This window comes from Rhinolophus sinicus, chromosome 2 (assembly GCF_057876585.1).
Source record: "Rhinolophus sinicus isolate RSI-liver-muscle chromosome 2, RSI-T2T, whole genome shotgun sequence".
NCBI classification, from domain to species: domain Eukaryota; kingdom Metazoa; phylum Chordata; class Mammalia; order Chiroptera; family Rhinolophidae; genus Rhinolophus; species Rhinolophus sinicus.
In genome coordinates, this window is record NC_142502.1 from 95,987,570 (window position 1) to 96,009,815 (window position 22,246).

The window sequence follows — 22,246 nt, forward strand, 5'->3', positions numbered from 1 at the left end:
AGTAATAATATAAACCTCATACTACACCAAAATAGAAAATAGAACCAAAACTCAGTTTTTTTGGTGATATTATCTCACTAAGATAGTCATTCCTTTTCTAACAATTATGTCCCATAATACAAGACATTTAGAGGACTGAAGAATTAAGGTAAACAGGATTTATAAGAATGAAATGGTCCTGGGGCAAAAATGATCGTCAATTCTTTTTTTTTTTTTTAAAGATTTTATTGGGGAGAGGAACAGGACTTTACTGGGGAACAGTGTGTGCTTCCAGGCTTTTTTCCAAGTCAAGTTGTTGTCCTTTCAATCTTAATTGTGGAGGGCGCCATTCAGGCACAAGTTGTTGTTCTTTCAGTCTTAGTTGCGGAGGGCACAGCTCAGCTCTAGGTCCAGTTGCTGTTGCTAGTTGCAGGGGGCACAGCCCACCATCCCTTGCGGGACTTGAGGAATCCAACTGGCAACCTTGTGGTTGAGAGCCTGCGCTCCAACCAACTGAGCCATCCCGGAGCTCAGCAGCAGCTCAGCTCAAGCTGCCATGTTCAATCTTAGTTGCAGGGGGCGCTGCCCACCATCCCTTGCGGGACTCGAGGAATTGAACTGGCAACCTTGTGGTTGAGAGCCCGCTCGCCCATGTGGGAATCGAACCATGTGGGAATCGAACCAGCAGCCTTCGGAGTTAGGAGCATGGAGCTCCAACCGCCTAAGCCACCGGGCCAGCCCAACAATCGTCAATTCCTAAGAACCCAAGCCAGTAGTATTCCAATTCTGTTCTACAACATCCCAGGTCCTGGGAGAGCTATTCCCTATTTGAGTTACACATCAGTTTTAAAATATATAAATATATTTTTAAATGATAATATAAAAATACACTAAATGTGTTATATTACATATCGGGGATCGCCAACTGGTAATTCTGCCTCTACATTAACTGAGTTTGGGGCAGGCCTAGGAATATAGATGCGTATGCTATCTTTGCGCACACATGTTAAATAACCCGAAAAATGGTCGCTGATTAAGACAGAATTCTTTCTGCAGTGAAGAGATGCTAGGTTGTGCAAGTCTACTCAGGTACAATGGGAAATTAAATGCTAGGAAAGACTTCTGCTCGAAGTGCTCTTATCACAGCATAAGTCAGCTGGAATAAGTAAATAAATAAGTGACCATTTTATCCTATGTTGTATTATCAATTGTGACTAATAATTATAGTTCTGTGATTACATTTATATTACAGAATGCAAGCTTTGGCCAGTGACTCAACTTTGATTTACTCTTCTTTCAAATTAGAAGAATGCAAGGCATACTGTTAAAAAGGTTATTGTGGATATTGGAGAGGGCAGTGGGAATTACGGAGAACTTTCATCTTTTATGTGATACACTTCCATAAAGTCTGAATTTTTAAAATGTAAATATGTATTGCAATGAGGATTTTAACTGTTTTCATATGCAAATAAGATATGAATGAGGATTTTCTCCATGCGGCACAACTAAAACTCGAAATAAACTAGAAACTGAATAATCATCAAAAACAATCTCCCCTATTTCATGAATTGACTTTCTAACAAACAATCTACATTTTAATTTATAAAAATTAAATTTACTAATACTACTTTTATGTTTTATTACTGGGATTTTAAAATTAGAATTTTACTTAAAATAACAATTCCACTGCAAAATGTTTTTAAAAACCAGTATAACGTACTGTTAAAGAGTTCCATTACTCGAATCTATTCTATTAGTGTTTAGGTTTAAAGCCCAGCTCCAGTATCTACTGTGTGGGATACTTTGAGCAAGTTTCTTAATCTCTTTAAAACTCAAGCTTCTGCTTATAAAATACTGGTACCCGCAGTATTTATCTTACAGAGCTGTTCTGAGAACTAAATGAGATAAGGCAAGTATAGTGCTTATAATTATAATAGCATAATATTTAGCTATTAATAATCACTGATCTACATTCAAATGAGATGAGAGCAACATTGATAAATGAAAATTTCAGATAAAAAAATCTTCACTGAGGTTGTTCACTCAGCTAATATTTGTTATTGTACTAAATTTCATTCCAAAAAGGATTTACAGCAACTGAAGAATACATCCAGTGTAATAAAACAGAATTAAAAAATAGATGTACAAAGCAGGTAAAATGAAAATAAAGGTAAGAAAATAAATTGAAGACAAGATAGTACCTAGGGTTTCCAGGTGGGAATTCCCGCCCATTCTCAGGAATTTTTTCCGCTTTCCTGTTCCCGAATCCCGAGGTATAAACTGTTTTCTGTTCTCCACGATGAGTCGTTTCCACAAAGTGACGCCTAATATTACCAACCACCTGGGTCCAAGGAGCCGGTTTTCCTGATTTCCAGACCAACTTTTCTCGGGATTTGGGAATGGAAAAACGAAAAAAATTCCTGAGAACGGTGAGAATTTCCACCTGGAAACACTAATAGTACCTACTTATAAATACAGATCCTACAAATTTCCATACAGCTCCTAGAGATAGGCTTATTTCCAAACATTTGGCTCTATTTTCCAGAAGCCTCAATAAAAGGAAACACAATCAGGTTGCAAACAAAATTTGGCCTGTGAGGCCGTAGTTTGCTGATCCCCGGCCTATACAATGAAGAAATGTCCCACCCTAAACGCCAAGAGTTGAGAGACCTGCGGAACGTCTAAGCGTTATCCCTACTGAGGTATGTCATCAAGATTTTTCTCACTTTTTCTTAAGATGCAGGCTGAATGTATAATATCATCAAAAAACAGTGCAACAAAAACAATTCTATGACATACTAAAAAAAGTACATTCCAAATATGACATAGCTTTTTTCCATTTCAAGCATTGAAATACAGAAAACTTAGAGATATGTATCAATTCACTAAGTGGGAACCAAGATGCTAAACACAGTATTAGCTTTTTAATATCTTACAGTCTTATTCTTGAAGACTTCATTTCTCTTAACTGAAATCTTAAATAAGAATGATGGGGCAGAGCCTGGCGGTTTTATTCTCTGTGAAGTTGCTGGAGTGTATATTCTCTGGGCTGGGCCATGGAATTGCAGCCAGGCCGGTGATCTTGCTAGCCGATTCTTAAAATTTGGGAAGTCAACCAAAGTCTGCACGATTTGATAGCTGCCTCACTGATGTAGGATAAGCCAACAGAGTAACTGCAGGCAGATTCACAATTTTTCTTAGAAAACTATTTTAAGTCTACTCTCAAAGACAAAAAGGTAACGAAGTCCTCAAGTTTTTCTTTTTAAAAATAATGTGTTGAGGTGAAATTCACAGAACATAAAATTCACCATTTTAAAGTGAAAAACTCGGTGGTATTTAGTATATTTACAATGTGCCAATACCACCGCTATCTAGTTACAAAACATTTCTATTATTACTCCAAAGTAAAACCCCTTAACCTAGTAAGCAGTTTCCCCCCATCCTCCCCTTCCCCAGCCCCTGGCAACCAACAGTTGTGTTCTGTAGAGACAGATGTATCTATTCTGAATATTTCCTGTAAATGGAATCATACAACATGTGACCTTTTGTGTCTAGCTGCTTTTACTTAGCATAATGTTATGGAGGTTCATGCATACTGTAGAATGCATCAGTACTTTCTTTTTATTTCTCTTTATTATACATTGTATGTGCATACCACAGTGTGTTTACCCACTGATAAGTTATTTTGATTGTTTCTACCTTTTGGCTATTGTGAATAATGCGGTTACAAACATGAGCATGCATGTCTTTATTTAAATACTTGTTTTCTATTGTTTTGGATATATACCCAGGAGTGCAATTACAAGCTCATATGGCAATTCTATGTTTCTCTTTTTGAGGAATAGCCAAACTGTTTCCCACAGCGCTGAATCATTTTGCATCCCCACTAGCAGTATACACGGAGTTCCAATTTTTCTACATCCTCACCAACACTTATTTTCCTTTTTTTATTATAGCCACTCTAGGGTATCTCACTATGGTTTTGATTTGCATTTCCCTAATGACTAATGATGCTGAGCATGTTTTCATGTGTCTTAATCATTTATATTACATCTTCTTTGGGGAAATGTCTATTCAAGTCCTTTGCCCATTTTTAACTGGGTTGTCTTTTTGTTGTTGAGTTCTATGGTATATATTCTGGATACTAGATCCTTATCAGACATATGATTTGCAGATATCTTCGCCCGTAGCCCTAAAGTTTTATACTAGTTTTCAATTTTTTTAAAGCAAAAGTCTTTTTTTCAAATATAGTTTTGTCATTTGTATTTTTCTGCACAGAACTCCAATCCGATGTATAAAAGATGACAATAAAGCTGCTCTAATAGAAGTGGAAAATTCTGGAACCCTGACCACTTGGTGTCTCTGCAGCAAATTCCAGAACACTTGTGCAAATGAAACACAAAATATATGTCTTCTCTAGCACTGAGTAATTTTGCACAAATTTTGGGTGTCCAAACACAGTGGCACACAGTCTGAAAGACACGGTTCTATACCATAAAGCCTTGGTCATTCTGTTGAAATATTTGAGACCTGTGAGGTATGTGTACCAGGAAGGACTATTAATGCCACTTATTCCAAAATCTCTATCAGACCTACTAATAACACATAAGTACTCTGAATGCACCCACCTCTCTGCCATTTAAAAATAAAATCTGAAATAAAGATCTTGAATCAAACAGTAAATTGTCACAAGCAGCAGCAGAGATTCAAGTTATTTATTTAGTGAGAGTCTACTATGTCATTATAAATATCATTTAGAGGAAAACAATGCAGGATCAACAACAATTTTAAAAAGCATGTATTTACAGCTGGAGTGAGTGTGACTGGCACTGGGCTATCATCTCTACACTTGGTCCCATAACATATCCAATGTCATTGACTTACCAGGAGATGATCCTCAGGATTGGCCGCCATATTTGGCTATAGAAAAGAAAGGTATCTAGCCTAGAAAGTCCTAGTGACAACACAAATATGCAAAAATCAACAGTCAACTGGTCTACACCTGTGGGAAAAATAGTACCTTCAACAATAACTGAGAAGTTAAAAAAACCTTCCTAAATGCTTATAGTAAAACAAAACCTCAAACAAATAAAAAGTCCAAATTAAACTAAATTTTCAGAATTTCAAGTGTGCACTACTAGCAACGGTATGGCACCCAGAAAACACAAAGAACTATCAAAGTGGACCTGGTCACTTGTAACAGCGACAGGACTATTTTGCATATCCATTTCTCATACTATAAGCTTATTCCTAGGTTTGAAAATATTTCAAACTCATGAGTAAAACAGTATTTCCTTGAAAACAACGTTTTGAAAATGTTTTTTACCTCTTCTTCCTCAAGTTCGGAAGTGTTAAGTTCATGTTTTTGACAGTAAGGACCCTCTTTCCAAGCTTCAGTATCACCACAGTCACAGAAACCTCCACCTCCTGATGTTGTCATCTTGAAAAAAAATTTTAAAGTATCTTGTCAGTAAGTATTTACTGAGGGCTATCAGCTTATATCATCAAGTGCTAAGGAAACACTAAAGTGTTGCTAAAGTGTTGAATTTCTTTAGAGGGATAAAATTCAATAAAATGCCAACCCTCTCAATGTTTTAAAGCTGATTTTAAATAAGCCTATAAACTAATTTAAGTGATTTCACAATAAAATAAGCTACTTGGTAATGAACTCATACACTCCACATAATTTAAAGTCAAGTATGTTCACCTACACGACCTCCTTAATTAGGAAAATCAGAAGGGTTTTCAGAAGGGGTTTTGGCTGTTAGTTTAATGTTGGCATCTGTGCTACCAGGTTACAATGCTATAGCAGATTCAAGAGTTATAAAGATTCCTAGAGCTGCTGTCCCATGTAAGAGTCTAATTAGAGCACTACATTTGCATTAGAGAAACTAACAAAAACTATGGAAGTAGTTTTTCTTTTCTAACGCTCCACAAATAGCTTCCTTTGAAAAGGAAGGAAGCTCAGTAAATACAAAAGTGAACTGCCTGGTCATAAAAAACTTTTTGCCACCTGCGGGCTTCAAGAATTATTCTTACTTCCTTAAGATATGGAAATGACTCAAGGAATCTGGCAAGACAGAACCTGTTATTTAGTAATTGGTAGACTGGAAATTCAGCTTTTAAAAAATACTGTGAGAGTTTAAGATGGGTATTAAATACAAATTTTAGATGAGCCCTATTATATTCTGCCCAAAGAAAGTACTTGTGTGTGATATATCACAAAACTTAATGCAAACCCCAAATGACAGTTATTCCCAGGGGCTGCAAAGATATATGTCAAGAAACATGGGCAAGCAGGCATCTGGAAAATAACCCCACCCTATAGCTTTTATGCTTGTTCTCATTACCAAAGATAGGTAGAACAGGTTAAAGGAAACGGGGACTCTCCTACTGTTTTATGAAAATAAAGAGAACACAAAAATACAAGGAGTTCAATTTTATAGTTGTTTTTAGTTCACTGTTATCAATACCCAGGTATTGTGGATAAAAACAAACAGGAGGAAACATCCTGAGCCAACAGGACTCCTGAAATAATAACAAGATAGCAATATTCCTTCTCTACCATTTTATTTGGGATTAGGGCGAAAAAATTTCCAGCTACTAAGAGTTCCCTAAATTTTGAATGTTCATGGCTCAGTTTTCAATTTCTAGTAGAGGAATTCAGACAGGCTTAGTAATAATCTGCCTTTGTCTGTATCCCTGACTTAAAAGCAAACACACCTGATTTTTGGAAAAGTACCGACTGCATTATAAGCAGTAAAAGATAATAAAATTGGTAGGTCTTATGTTTTGGAGTTGGGCCCTCTTCTACCTTATAGAAGATAGCTCTTTAATACTAAGAAATGACAAATCTTTTGTAGAAGATGACCAATAGAATATTTCTTACATGTATAATCCTGTCACTTTTCCTTACTTGTCTCACACATCCTCCTTTCGGATCCTCCCTCTCATACTTTTAACTCTCACCTTTATCCTCTGATTTTTGATAACCCTCTTCATAAACCTAGAATTATGAAGATAATAAACATTAAAAAATAGCAAAACAAACTAGTTGAAAACCAACAGGGAGGAGCTGTTACCTGTGTTGTCTTTCTTAAATCACGTGTTTCAAAAAATCTGGAATTCATAATTCATTTCTACGCTGCTATCATATGTTTAATAGTGCTTATGTAACACATTTCTTAAACTACTCTCCCGTTTTAGTGTTAAATCTTGGAATTTTAAAAAGGCAGCAAAGGTCTCTGGTATAAAATTCAATACTGGGTCTGGTTATTAGCTGGACATTACTCACCCTGTATCGATGGTCTTTGTGAACACTTCCCAAAAAACACTCCATGCATAAAACACAAGTTGGATCAACTGCACAGTCTCTGTAAAGTTAAAGGGGAAAAAAAAATCAGAGTGTCAGAAAATAACTGTATATTTCACAACATATTTCAATTGGAATCAATCCTAGAAGAGCCATTAATAGGGAAGTGCCTTGGTGTTAAAAGAAAGGAAATATTGGGTGGCGTGGTTAGCTCACAGTTGGTTAGAGCGTGGTGCTAGTAACACCAAGGTTGCCAGTTCGAGCCCCTCATGGGCCACTGTGAGCTGCGCCCTCCTTAAAAAAAAAAAGAGAAAAAAAAAGAAAGAAAGAAAGGAAGTATTATTCCCAAAGATCCGGCAGAGCGCTGAACAATGAAGTCAGCTTAAGAACCTGCTTCTCATACTGGATGTGTACCAGGGAGTCTTTGAAGGCACATACTCTTCTAAGAACAGTCATTTTCCCCGAAGATTTGGGGAAATCACATTTTATATTAAAACACACAGATGTATATGTTATAGATTTAAAATTTTATCAATTCTTAAGATGTGTCTTGAGATTTCAAGTAACTTCCTCCAAACAGGTATTTCAGACCAAGAGTTTTCAAACAAGTATGTATACACTGCCCCCACTCCCCAAAAAGGCAAGATGTCTAAGATGCAAGAAAATATTAGAACTTCTATTTCTATTTAAATTTTAACTAATTTAAAAGGGATAAACATTCTAAGTGTTCAATATACAGATTGACACATCTCCTCACTTGGTCTGGATGTCTAACGGTCACACAACACATGAGGTTCGTAAGATACCCTGACAGGAGAGTAATAATTCCACAAGGTGGATGGGTTGTCAGTGGTATCCTCAGTCATTTCACCTTGCTTTCATCATACTGCCAGTCACATACACTTACAGATCATCATAAGCGAATCTCTGTTAAGTCCATGAAATGAGATGGGGACTCATGAAAATTTCTCAATTTCCCTCATCCTTGTTCCTGTATCCTCGTTAGGCAACTACTCTACTGTGCTTATCTTGTGCCCTTTTATTTGTATATGTTTTTGCAAAACGTTTGAGTGCACGTATTTTTAACGTACGCACATCTTACTGTGTTACAGATCACATTCTATTCTTTACTTTGTCACTTCTGTAACGTGATCCATTCATTTTGTATATGTACATCTGTACATATGTACATCTGATCGCTGCTTCTATCAGCTACAGCGTCACCACGGCGTGGATCCAAAACATTTTGTCTCTCTACTACCCCGCAGGGGACACCTGGATTACCTCCAGTGCCTTTCTACCACAAATGCTGCTGCAGGGAACATCCCTGTTTGAGACTTGCTTTGGCATAGAAACTCAGCAGCAGAATTGCTGAGTCATATATACATGTACAGTTCTTATTCTGAGTTCCATTCTGCTGTCCAGAGTGGCTACATATCCCCCACTGGTGTGTGACGGTTTTTAATAGCCCTGAATCTTCATCAGCACTTGGTTTTACCTGGTTTTCTAATATGTGCCGTCCTGACATAGACAGAATAATATCTGACTGTCTTAATTTGCATTTCCCTGATTGCTAGTATGTTTGAGCAACTCTTCATATGCTTATTGCTTTGGGGGTTTCTTTTTCTATAAATCGCCTGTCCATCCTTTGCCCATTTTTCTGCTGGGATTGCTTTCTTTGTCTTGCTTATTTACAGGCGTTCCCTGTATAATCCAGTCTAGAAGATATTAACCACTTGGCAATATTAAACACTGCAAGTATTGTCTCCCATTTGTCATTTGTGTATTAATTTTGCTCATCGGGTCCTTTGTTAAGAAGAAATCCTTATTTTGATGCAATTAAACTTACACACACACACACACACGCACACAGAAAGAATCAAGCATTTACCTTCTATAAAGAATCTTCCCTTTCCTATATAAACTGTACCTCAGGGTAATAAAAGGATTGATAAGGAACTGTTTCTTTTAATAATAAATTAATAAGCTAATAAACAAAGAAATGGTTAAGTTAGAATATCACCATTTTGCTACCCTCTAATAAAATAATGATCTAGGCCACAAGCAACAGTGACTGCTAAAACATCAGGTAAAAAGGCTTTTTAAAAAGACCTTTAGGGGGCAGCCGGATGGCTCAGTTGGTTAGAGTGCGAGCGCTCAACAACAAGGTTGCCTGTTCAATTCCCGCATGGGATGGTGGGCTGTGGCCCCTGCAACTAAGATTGAAAATGGAGACTGGACTTGGAGCTGAGCTGCGCCCTCCACACCTAGATTGAAGGACAACCACTTGGAGCTGATGGGCCCTGGAGAAACACACTGTTCCCCGATAAAATTTATTTAAAAATAAACCAAAAAACCCCACCTTTGTAATAGCTGCACCTGTCAGGTACCTAAACCTAGTGATCAATCTCAACAAAACAATGAACAAAACGAAAGCAGTCAAGCACCATGTGCTTCCTGATATGAAGAATTAAGAAGTTACACATTAATTATTAGGCAGGGACCATCACCCCCCCAACACATAACAAACTTAATTAAGCCTAACTAATTACCTGTTCAGAGGAAATACAGGGAATAAAGAAACATGGTCAGCAAGACCATTGGGACACAATGAGCCAAGCCAAGAATGTGGAAAATTCCACAGGACAAATGACCTGGTTTCTTGGAAACATAAATGAAAAAAAAGAAAAAGAGGGAGAAGAGCTATTACGGAGTAAGAAAAAAAATGAAGAATAACAGCCAAATGAAATATGTGAACTCTGAATACAAATGAGTCAATCAGGACAATTTCAACTCTGGATAGATACTAGGAAATATGGAGGGATGAGTGTTAATTTCTTAGGATATTAATGGTTGTAGAAAAAAAAAAGCTATGCATTGATTGCTGATAAAAAGGCGAGCTCTTTGGAAATTGTTTCACAATAACTGGCAGAGCAGGAAAAAAGAGAGAGTGTGTGTATGTACACACACACAGGCATAAATCAACACAGGCATAAATCAACACAGGTTGCCATTTGTTAGTAATTGCTGAAGCTGAGTAATGAGGACATACATGTCAGGTCTACTATACCATTACCCTACTTTTGTGGTGTTTGAAAATGTCCACAATAAAAAGTTTCTAAAAACCCAATACACAAATAAGTTCCCTTACATATACTTTGTCTGCTAAGAATTTATATCATAAACAATTATTGAAATTTATATAATGCTTTTCTGAATCAAATCAGAAAAACACTTTTCTTCTCTTAACTATTAAAATGGTCAATTACAGTAATAATTGCTTTAAAGATGAACTATCAAACTCCATTTGCTCATGATGCATTACTGTTTTAGCACATTCTTGGATTCAGAAAGCTAGTATTTTATTTAGGATCCTTTCACCTACGAAAAAGGCCATTTAATGCTTTCTCTTGAATTTATCAGGATTTAAAATCAAGATTATACTAGCAGCATAGTTAGGCAGTTTTCACTCTTTGTTTTCTGTAGCAACTTGTGTAAGGAAGGAATTAATTATTCTTTCAAAATTTGGCAGATCTCACCTACACATTCATCCAGGTATGGGATTTTGTGAGTGAAGAGCTTTGATGACCATTCCAATGGTTTTCATACTGTATTCAAATTGCCCATCATTTTTCTACTAATTTATCCACTTTTAAGTTCTCAATTTTTATTTTTAGCATTTGGTTGTTCATAATTCTCATATTTCAGATGCTGCCGAACTTTCTGGGTTCATGGCACCTTTAGTGTCTCAATAGTTTTTTTCCCAGGGCATCCCTAGAACAAAAGCAATGCTAAACCATTCCGCTTGTCAAAAGTGAGGCTCAAACAACTTAGCACCTGTTGGGTACGGCAATTTCTCAAATCTCAGAATCAGCCTGTATACTGCCACCCTCATGTTCTAGTCCACAAAGTACAGATTTTCCCTGCTATCCAAAAGTAGAGGGCATAAGCCGAGTAAGCCAAAATGGTGTGAAGCAAAGAAGCAATTACCATTGATTTACATGGAAAAAAGTTTTCAGTGTTTGTAGATTCAAAAAATAACCTACCAACTCATGCCAAACAACACGAAACACCTAAAATAACCCTGACATTTGGTAAAAGCAGGGCCACTCTCGCCACTCAAGGTGTGCATCCTCCAGTGGCTTGCTGCAAAACACCAAACATGCTTTTCACTTTTTGCCTTTTGTCATAAAATACGAAAAATCCTCTCTGGATGTCTTTCAGTTACAGAAAGCAGGAACTAAGGCAGGTCTTTTATAAAGCAAAGTGGCGTAATGCAAACTCTCAGAAAGCGAGGGATGCCTGTATTTGCCTTTTCATTACAGCAGTACAGAAGGCCAGCTTTGCAAGACATGACACTAAAAGGAATATAGGGAGTGTACTTCTCAATTTTCATTTTGGATTTTGTGTATTTGCATCTTATCTTTTTTTCGATCTTGCCAGACAATTGCTTTAATAATTTGAAAGATTCAATACCTCAACTTTTTACTTGTTTCATTTTCTGACCACTTTATTTCCTTTCTTCTTTTTTCCTTTGAGTGTTCTCAACTGTTCTTTTTCTAACTTCTGGAACTGAATGTTTATTTTTATTTTTTATCTTTGAAATAATTGTACTTATACAGAAGTTGCAAAAACAGCAGAGAGTTCCTTTATACCCTTAACCTAACGTGAACCAGAGTTCAAGGAAATTAATATTGGCGCAAGGTTATTAACTACAGACCTGATTCACAGGTCATCAGTTTTCCCACTAAGGTCCTGTTTTCTCTTCCAGGATCCAATACAAGATCCCACATTGCATTAGATGCCATGTTTCCTTAGTCTCCTCCTATCTGTGCCAGTTCCTTAGTGTTTTCTTGCCTTGATTCATGACCACACTCTTTTGAAGAGTCCTGGTCAGTTATTTTGTAGATGTCCCACAATTTGGGTTTGTTCGATGTTTTCACTATTAGATTGTTATGCATTTGCTGAGTGCTTCTCAGAACATCATAACAGGGCGCACATGATGTTGATTTGAGGTCTTATTACTAGTGACTAACTGCTCACTTCCTTAAGATGGTGTCTGGTGGGTTTCTTTACTGTCAAGTTGCTACTTTTGTACTGAATTACCTTTGGAGAGAGACTTTGTGACAATGCAAATATCCTCCTATTTCTCCTCAAACTTTCACCCACTAGTTATACAGCATTTACCAATGGATCTTACCTACAATTATTACTGTTATTTGCCTAATGGTGATTTTCTATTTCCCTTATTCCTTTTTAATTATTAATTGGGACTCCTCAGTATGGAAAAACTACCGAAAATATCCCTTCTCCATTTGTGTATGTATTATATACTGTTTTATACCTAAAGTATACACCTCAGTGGTTCTTAGTATATCTACAAGGTTGTGCAACCATAACCAACAAGAACATTTGGAGAAAAGTTTATTCAAATTCTTCGTCCATTTTTAAAATGAGTCGTCTTTTTGTGTCCCATGTTTTCTATCACAAATTCTATTTGTCAGACATGAAAAGCTTTGTATCATACTTTTTGCCTGCTATATATTTCAGTTTTTATTCCTATTTTTAGTAACTTTCTGTTTTAATACTTTGCCTCTCATAAGACAACACTTTTGGATTTTTCAAAATCAAGCTGAGAGGCACTGTTGTTATATTTTTATATAATTATAAAGAAAAGAAAAGCCAGAGCCTTGTCCTCTAGGAGTCTATCATTTAATAGAAAAAACAAACGTGTACAGTTATATTACCAGTGGTTAACGGCCATGCTAACATTATGCTGGATTGGCAAAAGCACTCAAGGGTCCCTGAGACATTGGGGCTTTGTCAAAAGCAGTCATTTCCAAACTTACTTGATTATGCATCCCTTTTATAAAACGTTTGGCGCAAGCACTATCTATCTATATGTAAATATGTTCATATTTATACATTTATGTTAATTTTACATATATTTATAAGTTATATATACACGCTGCTGTATTAATTAAAATCTCTTAATTATACTATTGTGTAACTGGAATCCCAAGAGTGGAAAAATGAGGCAGAAAATATATTTGAAGAAATAACAACCTAAACTTCCCAAATTTGGTTAAGGACATCAACCCACAGATCCAAGAAACTCAAGGAACCCCAGGAATATAAATACAGAGAACACCAGCTAGGCATATCACAGTTAACTTGCCCAAATCCAACAATAAAGTAAAAATTTTGAAGACAGCTAGAGAAAACCAATACATTTCATACAAGTGAACACAGACATGCTAGTGAAAGCTGACATCATCATAAAAAATAGATGTCAGAAGACCCTGGAACGAGATCTTTAAAATGTTGAAAAGGGAAAAAAAGTATCAACCCAGATTTCTACATACAGGTTAATATTCTTTAAAAAAATGAGTGCAACTTCCAGTTTCCAGGCCAGCATGTAAGAAGTCTGAAAGTTGTCATTTCATTCTAACAACAAACTGAAAAATCAACAATTCTCCTTAGAGCTTCAAGACAAGTGAAGTCATAGTACCAAATACTACCCCCCAAATTGGAGAAACCAATTTGAGACATTACAGACAATTGTAATGTAGACATTACAAACAGGGAAGTAGATTCACAACTTATGAGAGAGGAAACCCACAAGCACAAAACTACAGAGGAAGCGGTGCTAAGACAGGGAAACCTGAATCATAACTGACGAATTGCTGGAGGCTCAGTGTGGACAAGCTTGAGAAAACTCCAGGGGGACCACCCATTCACTGGGGATCCCCGTACCTTGGAGAGTTTTATTCCCTAGAGTTCTACTAGGTTCTCACAGTGAGTGTCAGAGAAAAATCGTGTCATGCTTCCAGCAGGGGAAGAGGAAAAGGAACCATTTTGAAATATGTCAGAACATTAACAAAGTTGGCTGTTAGAGGAAACTATTTGTAATCACAGCCTAACCCGCTGGGGTTTTATCAGAGTATAACTGACCTGGAAAAGGGAAATACCCAACTTCAGCACACTGTAGGCGTCCTGTCCTAACAATCAGGTGGTGGAAGTGGGCGCAGGGGTTACCGAGAAGCACTTGTGAAGTTCCCAGTCCACTAAAAGACTGCAACCTAATCACAGAACTATAAAATGTGTGATGGGATCCCATTACTAAAGGCCTAGTTACAGGAGTTCCTTTGCCTCAGTATATGAGTATCATATGCTTAGCTATCAAGAAAAAATTGTAAGACATACCAAAAGGCAAAAAATACAGTTTGAAGAAACAGACAGGCATCAAAACCAGATTCAGACATAGCAGAAATGTTGTAATGATCAGACCTGGAATTTAAAACAACTATGATTAATATGCTAAGGCCGCTAATGGATATAGTAGACAGCACGCAAAAACAGATGGATAATGTCAGCAGAGATGGAAATTCCTAAGAAAGAACTAGACTGGACGTGGCTGAGCAAAGAATTTCTGAGCCTGCAACTATCTCAATAGAAAACTCTCTGACTGAAAAGCAAACAGAAAAAAGACTGGAAGAAAAACAGAACAGAATATCGATGAACTAGAGAACAACTACAAACGGTGTACCGTACGTGTAATGGGAATCCCAACAAGGAAGGAAGAGAGCAAGGAACAGAAGAAATATGTAAAAGACAATTATTGATAATTTCCCTAAATTAAAGACACAAAAATCACAGATCCAGGAAGCTTGGAGAACAACAAGCGTGATAAATCCCACAAAACTATATGCGTGTAGGCATATAATTTTCAAACTACACAAAATCAAAGATAAAGAAAAACAAAATCCTGAAAGAAGCCAGAGGAGAAAAACACCTTACCTAGAGAGAAGCAAAGATAAAAATTAATCTGACTTCTTAGAAATCATGCAAGCAGGAGAGTGAAACATTTGAAAGTATTGAAAGAAAAAAGCCCCACCAAACTAGAATTCTGCTCCTGCAAAATTATCCTTCAAAAGTAAAGGAGGCAAACAAACAAAAAGTGAAGGCAAACAAGTCAAGACAAACAAAAAACAAAAGTAAAGGCAAAAGAAAAACTTTCTTGAACAAAGTGGACTTTGATTAGTTGTAAATACTACATATTGCAAATTCTAGGGGAACCACTGGGGGAAAAAGTGTAACTGATATGTTATGAAAGGAGTAGCTATATTAAAATCTGATAAAAATAGACCTTGAGACAAGGAATGTTACCAGAATTAATAAAAGATATTGACATTTCATAATGATAAAAGGGTCAATATATCAGGAAGTAACAGTAATTATAAATATCTACCTATGTGGCTAATAAAATAGCTTATAGATACATGAAACATAAACTGATAGAATTAAAAGAAGTAAATACACAAATCATATCTGAAGATCTTAACATCCCTTTCAGTAATTCACAGAGCTAGTCAATAAAATCATAAGTATACAGAAGAACTCGATGGCACTATCAACCACCTTGTCCTAACCTATACTCAGAGGGAGCATTACATACAACAACTGAAGAATATACCTTTTCAAGTTTATATGGAATGTTTAAGACTGATCATATTGCTAAGTCATAAAACAAGTCTCAATAAATTTCAAGACTGAAATGAAACCTTATAGAACATTTAATTGTGTTAGAAATCAGTTACAATATGATATCTAGGAAAGCACCAAATATTTGGAAACTCAACAATGTAAATAACACATCGATTAAAGAATAAAATATAAGCATATTAAATCTAAAATAAGTAGAATAACAAAAGCAGAAATCAATAAAACAGACCTAAGAAAAATTATTATAACAAAGCCAAGAACCGATTCTTTGAAAAGATTAATAAAATGGATAAAAGAGAGAAAACATGAATTACTAATATCAGAAACGAAAGAAAGAGGGGACATCACTATAGATACCAGAGACATCAATAGGATAAGAAAATATTATGTGCAACTTTATGTCTATAAACTTGACATACAATGAAACATATTTCTTGAAAATTAAGTTACCAAAATTGATACGAGATGATACTATTCTGAATAACGCTAATAAGTAACAAAGGAATTTAATTTATCATCAAAAACTTCCTCCAAAGAAAACACCAGATCTTGATGGTTTGTTTTACTGGCAAATTCTACCAAGCATTTAAGGAAGCAATCATACCAAATTTATTCAAATTCTTCAGAAAGTATAGGGAAAGGGATTACTTCCCAATTCATTTTATAAGGTCAGCATAACTGATACTAAGATCAGACAAATAAATTTTAATAAAGCGACAGAATGGTTTATTTCATGGAATACAAACACAAAAATCTTTAACACATTAGCAAATTGAATCCAGCAATACATTCAAGTGCCATTTATCTCAGTAATGAGAAACATTTGAAGAATTAATCAATGCAATCACTAATGGAATGAAAAAGGAAAACGATAATTTCAATAGATGCAATAAAAGGACTTGACATAGTCAATTATAATAGTCAATTATAATAAAATCTAAAAAAAAAACTCAACAAACTAGGAACAGAAGGGAACTTCCTGAATGAAATAAAGGATACGAATGAGAAAACGATACCTAACATACTTAATAGTGAAAGACTGAATGCCTCCCCCGCTAAAAAACTGGGAACAAGGCAAAGACGTCCCACTTTCACCAGTGCAGTAAGGCACAAAAAAGAAATAAAAGGCAAAAAGATTGAAAAGGAAAAAGTAAAACTGCCCATTCAGAGAAGACATGATTATGTAAAAATTCCAAGGAAGGAAAAAAAACAAAAACTACTTAGAACTACTACTAAGTGACTTCAGTAAGGTCACAGGAAACAGTTGAACATCAGAAACCAACTGTATTTCTTTATACTCACAGGAAAAAAAATGGAAACTAAAACTAAGAAACATACCATCATAAAATACTTAGGAATAAATATAACAAAAAGTGTGCACAACTTTTACGTTAAAAACTGTAAGACATTGCTAAAAGAGATTAAAGAAGAAAACCTCAATAAATGGAGAGATACGAGTATAAGATGTTTATGGATTAGAAAACTGAACACTGTTAAAATGTCAATTCTCCCCAAACTGATCTATAGACTCAATGCAATCTGAATCATAATCTAAGCAGTCTTTCTTAAAAATAAAAACTAACAAGCTAATTCTAAAACGTATAAATGCAAAGGACCTGAAACAGATAAAAAAACGAACAAAAATGGAAGATTTACACTAATCAATTCAAGTCTTACTATAAAGCTACAGTAATCAAGATAATGAATGTGCTTATTAGCATAAGAATAGCCATATCAATAAAAGTAATAGATTAAAGTGATCTGAAATAGACCCACATTTACACAGTCAAATGGTTTTTGATAAGGTACCAAAACAATTCAATGGGAAAAGGAACAATGGTGCTGGAACAACTGGAAATCCACATGTAATAAAACAAAGATCAACCCTGACACTTCAAGTCACATAAAAAATGAGTTTGAGATGTATCATAGACCCAAATATAAAATCTAAACTTCAAAAGAAACATAGAGAATCTTTGCCACCTGGGAGAAGGCAGGCATTTCTTAAACATCGGAAACAATCATCACAAAAGAAAAAAACTAGTAAATTGAACTTCATCAAAATTAAAAACTTCTGTCATCAAAAGACACCATGTAGGCAGGCCACAGATTGGGGGAAAATATTCACAAATATGTCTGACAAGGGGGTCAAATATGTGGTGATGGAAGGAGAACTGACTCTGGGTGGTAAACACACAATGTGATATATAGAGGATGTATTACAGAATTGTACACTTGAAACCTATGTAACTTTACTAACCACTGTTACTCAATAAACTTTAATTAAAAAAAAAAAAGCATGACAAAGTACCTGTATCCAGAATATATAAAGAACTTCAAAACTCAATGGTAAAGATGAATAATCCAATAAAAAATGGACAAAAGACTTGAACAAAAACTTCAGAAGTCAGGGGGCTGGCCCAGTGGCTCAGGCGGTTAGAGCTCCATGCTCCTAACTCCGAAGGCTACCGGTTCGATTCCCACATGGGCCAGTGGGCTCTCAACCACAAAGTTGCCAGCTCGATTCCTCGAGTCCCGCAAGGGATGGTGGGCTGTGCCCCCTGCAACTAGCAACGGCAACGGCAACTGGACCTGGAGCTGAGCTGCGCCCTCCACAACTAAGACTGAAAGGACAACAACTTGAAGCTGAACAGCACCCTCCACAACTAAGATTGAAAGGACAACAACTTGACTTGGAAAAAAGTCCTGGAAGTACACACTGTTCCCCAATAAAGTCCTGTTCCCTTTCCCCAATAAAATAAAATAAAATAATAAAATAAAAAACTTCAGAAGTCAAATGATGAGCTATGAGCACATGTAAAATTGCACCAACATCGTTAGTCATCAGGAAAATTAAAATCATAATGAGATACCACTACACAGAATGGCTAAAATTAAAAAAACTGACAATATCAAATGTTGGTGAGAATATTGAGGAAGTGGAACTTTCATACATTACTGGTGGGAATGAAAAACCATTTTGGAAAAAGTTTTGGCAGTTTTTTACTAAGTTCAACATATACCTGCCCTTTGACCCATCAATTCCACTCTTAGGGATTTATCTACGAAAAATTAAACATATGTCTACAAGAAAACTTGTTTACAAATGCTCACAGCCAGCAACTACTCTATCAGTGAAGAGTGTTCACTGTATTAGATTCCAGTCTAGAAAGGCCAAACTTCATGGTGTCTTGATATTCCTAAAATGTGTCATAAAAAGCTGAAGGTTTTTAATAGCACAAGATTTATGTTATTTGGTATATTAAGCACATAGAAGTATGATTAAGTACAGAATAATAATGCCTAATACTTTAACATGTTGCATTTCAAATAATGTTGGCATGAGCTGATATGATTTATGATTTAAATTACTATTTTTCTTTCCTTTAAATGTTTAGAATTTCCACTAAAAGAAGGGAATGAGCCGCTCAAACAAAAGGTCATAGAAGTTTTACTCATGATCGCTTCAAATTGGAAAAAAACCCAAACATTCACCACCAGGACAACAGACGAAGGCAGTTTACAGCACATTCATACAGTGGGCTACTACTCAGCAACAAGGATGGAACCAATTTCTAATAATCACAACATCATGGATAAATCTGATAGGCATACTGAGTAAAAGAAGCCAGGCACAAGAGTACGATTTCATTTTCATGAAGTTCTCGAAGAGGCAAATCTAATCTATGGGGAAAATATCAGAATAGTGGTTATGTAGGAGCTGAAGCTGGGAACAGGGAAATTTCTAGTCAGATGGGAATGTTCCGTATCTTGACAGAATGCGAATTACATGAGGTTCACTATTGTAAAAAATGTACAATTAAGACTTGTGCCTTTAGAAATATGTAAAATGTCACTTAAAAAAACTCAAATAGGGTACTAACAGGAAAGTTTTGGTAATATAAGCCTGAGTTTCCTTACCTGAAAGGATTACCCCATAGTAACCTACCCACAGTTCTACTATTTCCTAACAGACAAAAGTATACATGTAAAGTTGATATTATACCCCGTGTACTTCTATGTTCACTCCTGCATGAAACTGCGGCAGAATAAAAATGATCATAAATCTCCAAACCAAGAATATAAAACCAATTATAGACAACTACAGGCATCCAGACTAGATTATCTAGGAGATACCAACCGCCCACCTACTGTCATTTTCCCAGGTAGGAGAAAATATTGTACACAAGGGAAATTCCAATATACTGAAGGCCACAGTGACAACACAGCATTGAAATTCTACTTCTAGGTTATTTACCTTGAAAAATAGATGTGTACAAATATCTACAGGGTGTTCTCCACAGCACGGTTGGCTACAGGAAAAATACCCTGGCAATTCAGGGTAATTACCCTCGGGGAATCGAGTAAATTATGGCCTGGCCTTACTATGAAACATAGCAGTTAAAACAATGATGTAGATACGGACAGGGAAATATCTTTAAGACAAATTGTTAAATGAAAAAAAGCCACAGTTACAGTATATATAGTCATATTGCATTCATACATCACATCCACAATTAGAGGTAGCTAACATTTTAAAAACTAAAGCAGCACTGATTTCGATCTCTGGACTACTCACCTTAAAAAGAAACAGTCTTAAAATAGAATTCTGCTAAAAAGACATCAAGTCTTCCAAGTTTTTTAAAAAGCAAGAAAGTGAATACACAATGTTTCTTACTGGATATAAGGGGGCTCTTCCATATTAGAGCTTTTTATTTCCAGACAGAAGGAATAAAACCCCCTCTGCTTGAGATGGCTCAGTAACTTATCTGAAGGCTAAGTATTTGGTTTAAAAAAAATCTTACATATCCCAAATGGGGTATGTACAGAACCATGAGCAACACCCAAGAAAGTAGCTGGTTTATAATAAATGCAATATTGCTGCTAGACAAGTATGGACTAGACAAGTATGGAAACGTGCAACAAACAGGAATACTCAAGCTATTTAACTAAAGTAGGAACAGCAAAATCACATCTTTAAAACTGTCCTCTGTATTTTAAACAATGTAACAGACATTTGCTCAACAATATTTGCTGAGCACCTAGTATGTAAGAGGCACCATAATATGTGCCAAACACCTGCAATTGGGAAAAAGTGGCTTATAGAGCAGCCTAACTGGATAATGATGGAGAAAAGGGTGCAGGTCAAGTCCCTAATTCTGAGTCACCAAAAGCTTTCTCCAGACCACGTATGATTTTTATTTAATATTCTTTGCATGTACTTGGTGGTACACAAGATAGTATTGATTGCAACCTGATTTTCTGGTTAGGAATCAGAGGGCTACTGTGTAGTAGTTCCCAGATTGCTGCGTTACAGGGACCAGTAGAATGACCAAAAAAAGGGCTGCTAATTTTTTTTCTAAGAGTATTAAAAAACAAAACTACTTAATTAATTGCCTTGGTTTTATAGACTAACATTTTAACAAAGAATCTCAGAATTTAAGAATGAAACAAATTTAGCTCTAAGAAAAACAGTCCATTTTTCCTACTTTTTCCCTCATTTTACTGAGTGAAAAATTCGTAAGACACCAATATTTGAGAATCAAAGAAAGATGAACTAAGAAGGACTTTCGAGTCAGAGAGCCCTGGTTCCAAATTGTATGACTGCAGGTAAGTCACTTAAACTACTCTGAGCTCATGTGCTCAGAAGTTTACAGAAGGATTAAACGTGATTATATGTAAAGAAAGCACTTAGCATTCAATTTGGTGCCCAGGAGGAGCTCAGCAAGCACAAGCACCTTTCACTGTTAAAACTAATTTTGGAACTTGCACTTCTGGTTATGACAGAATAACTGGTACTGAACTAACCCTCCCACTGTACATGAGCATGAAACTAGATGAATACACGAGGCAACTATTTCCAGGCATTGAACAGGCAGCACTAGACTGCAATAACTAAGAGAAGGGAAGCTCATGAGGTGACTGAGTGTCGCGAGGGCTCTGCCCCTCACTGAGGGTGGAAGCTCCACCTGTGGCACAGTGAGCTAGTCTAAGCAGAGCAAGAAGAGACTGCTGAGCTGAGCCTAGAGTCTGGGGCAGGTGAAACAGCAAGAAGCCCTGGGTAAAGGCACCAGAAAGGTGGAACCTGTGCAAAATGGGAGGGACCAGAGAGGGGCGGAAGTCTATGTGGGGGTCGCCAGTAAATGAGTTCTTGGCTGAGGGTTGGGCTGCCCATGCACAGGGAGCCACTCTCCAAGTTTACTGCGGAGTGGCTGCTGTGGAACTGAGAGTGCCACAGAGATACTAGAGGACTTTGGAATTCCGGTCCAGGCAGACATACGGCCGAGACACCAGAAAGGCCATGACCTGGATTAAAGACCATGCATCTTACAGTAAGACTTATTTTATATCTGCCCCAACAGGAGGTGGAGGGAGGCCACCATGGCCCAGCACAGGGTGTGGAGCCCAAATGGGGTAAGGAGGGCCACCCCAACTACACAGAGTTGTGCG

General features: G+C 36.5%; 1 protein-coding gene across 5 annotated transcripts in view; it reads right to left on the bottom strand.

Moving 5' to 3' along the window:
* The window catches only part of UBR2 (ubiquitin protein ligase E3 component n-recognin 2), a 106,535-nt gene that overhangs the window by 73,071 nt on the left and 11,218 nt on the right, over positions 1-22,246 (bottom strand). For 3 of the 5 annotated variants that reach the window (XM_019738385.3, XM_019738383.3, XM_019738384.3), the window contains exons 3-4: positions 7,274-7,352; positions 5,306-5,419 (exon numbers count right to left, since the gene is read on the bottom strand). In XM_019738385.3, coding sequence (XP_019593944.2) covers positions 5,306-5,419; positions 7,274-7,352 — 193 coding nt within the window. Of the gene's footprint in view, positions 1-2,180; positions 3,351-5,305; positions 5,420-6,868; positions 6,952-7,273; positions 7,353-22,246 lie in introns of those variants that run through there. The other 2 variants (XM_088795720.1, XM_088795721.1) reach the window with 2 other exon arrangements.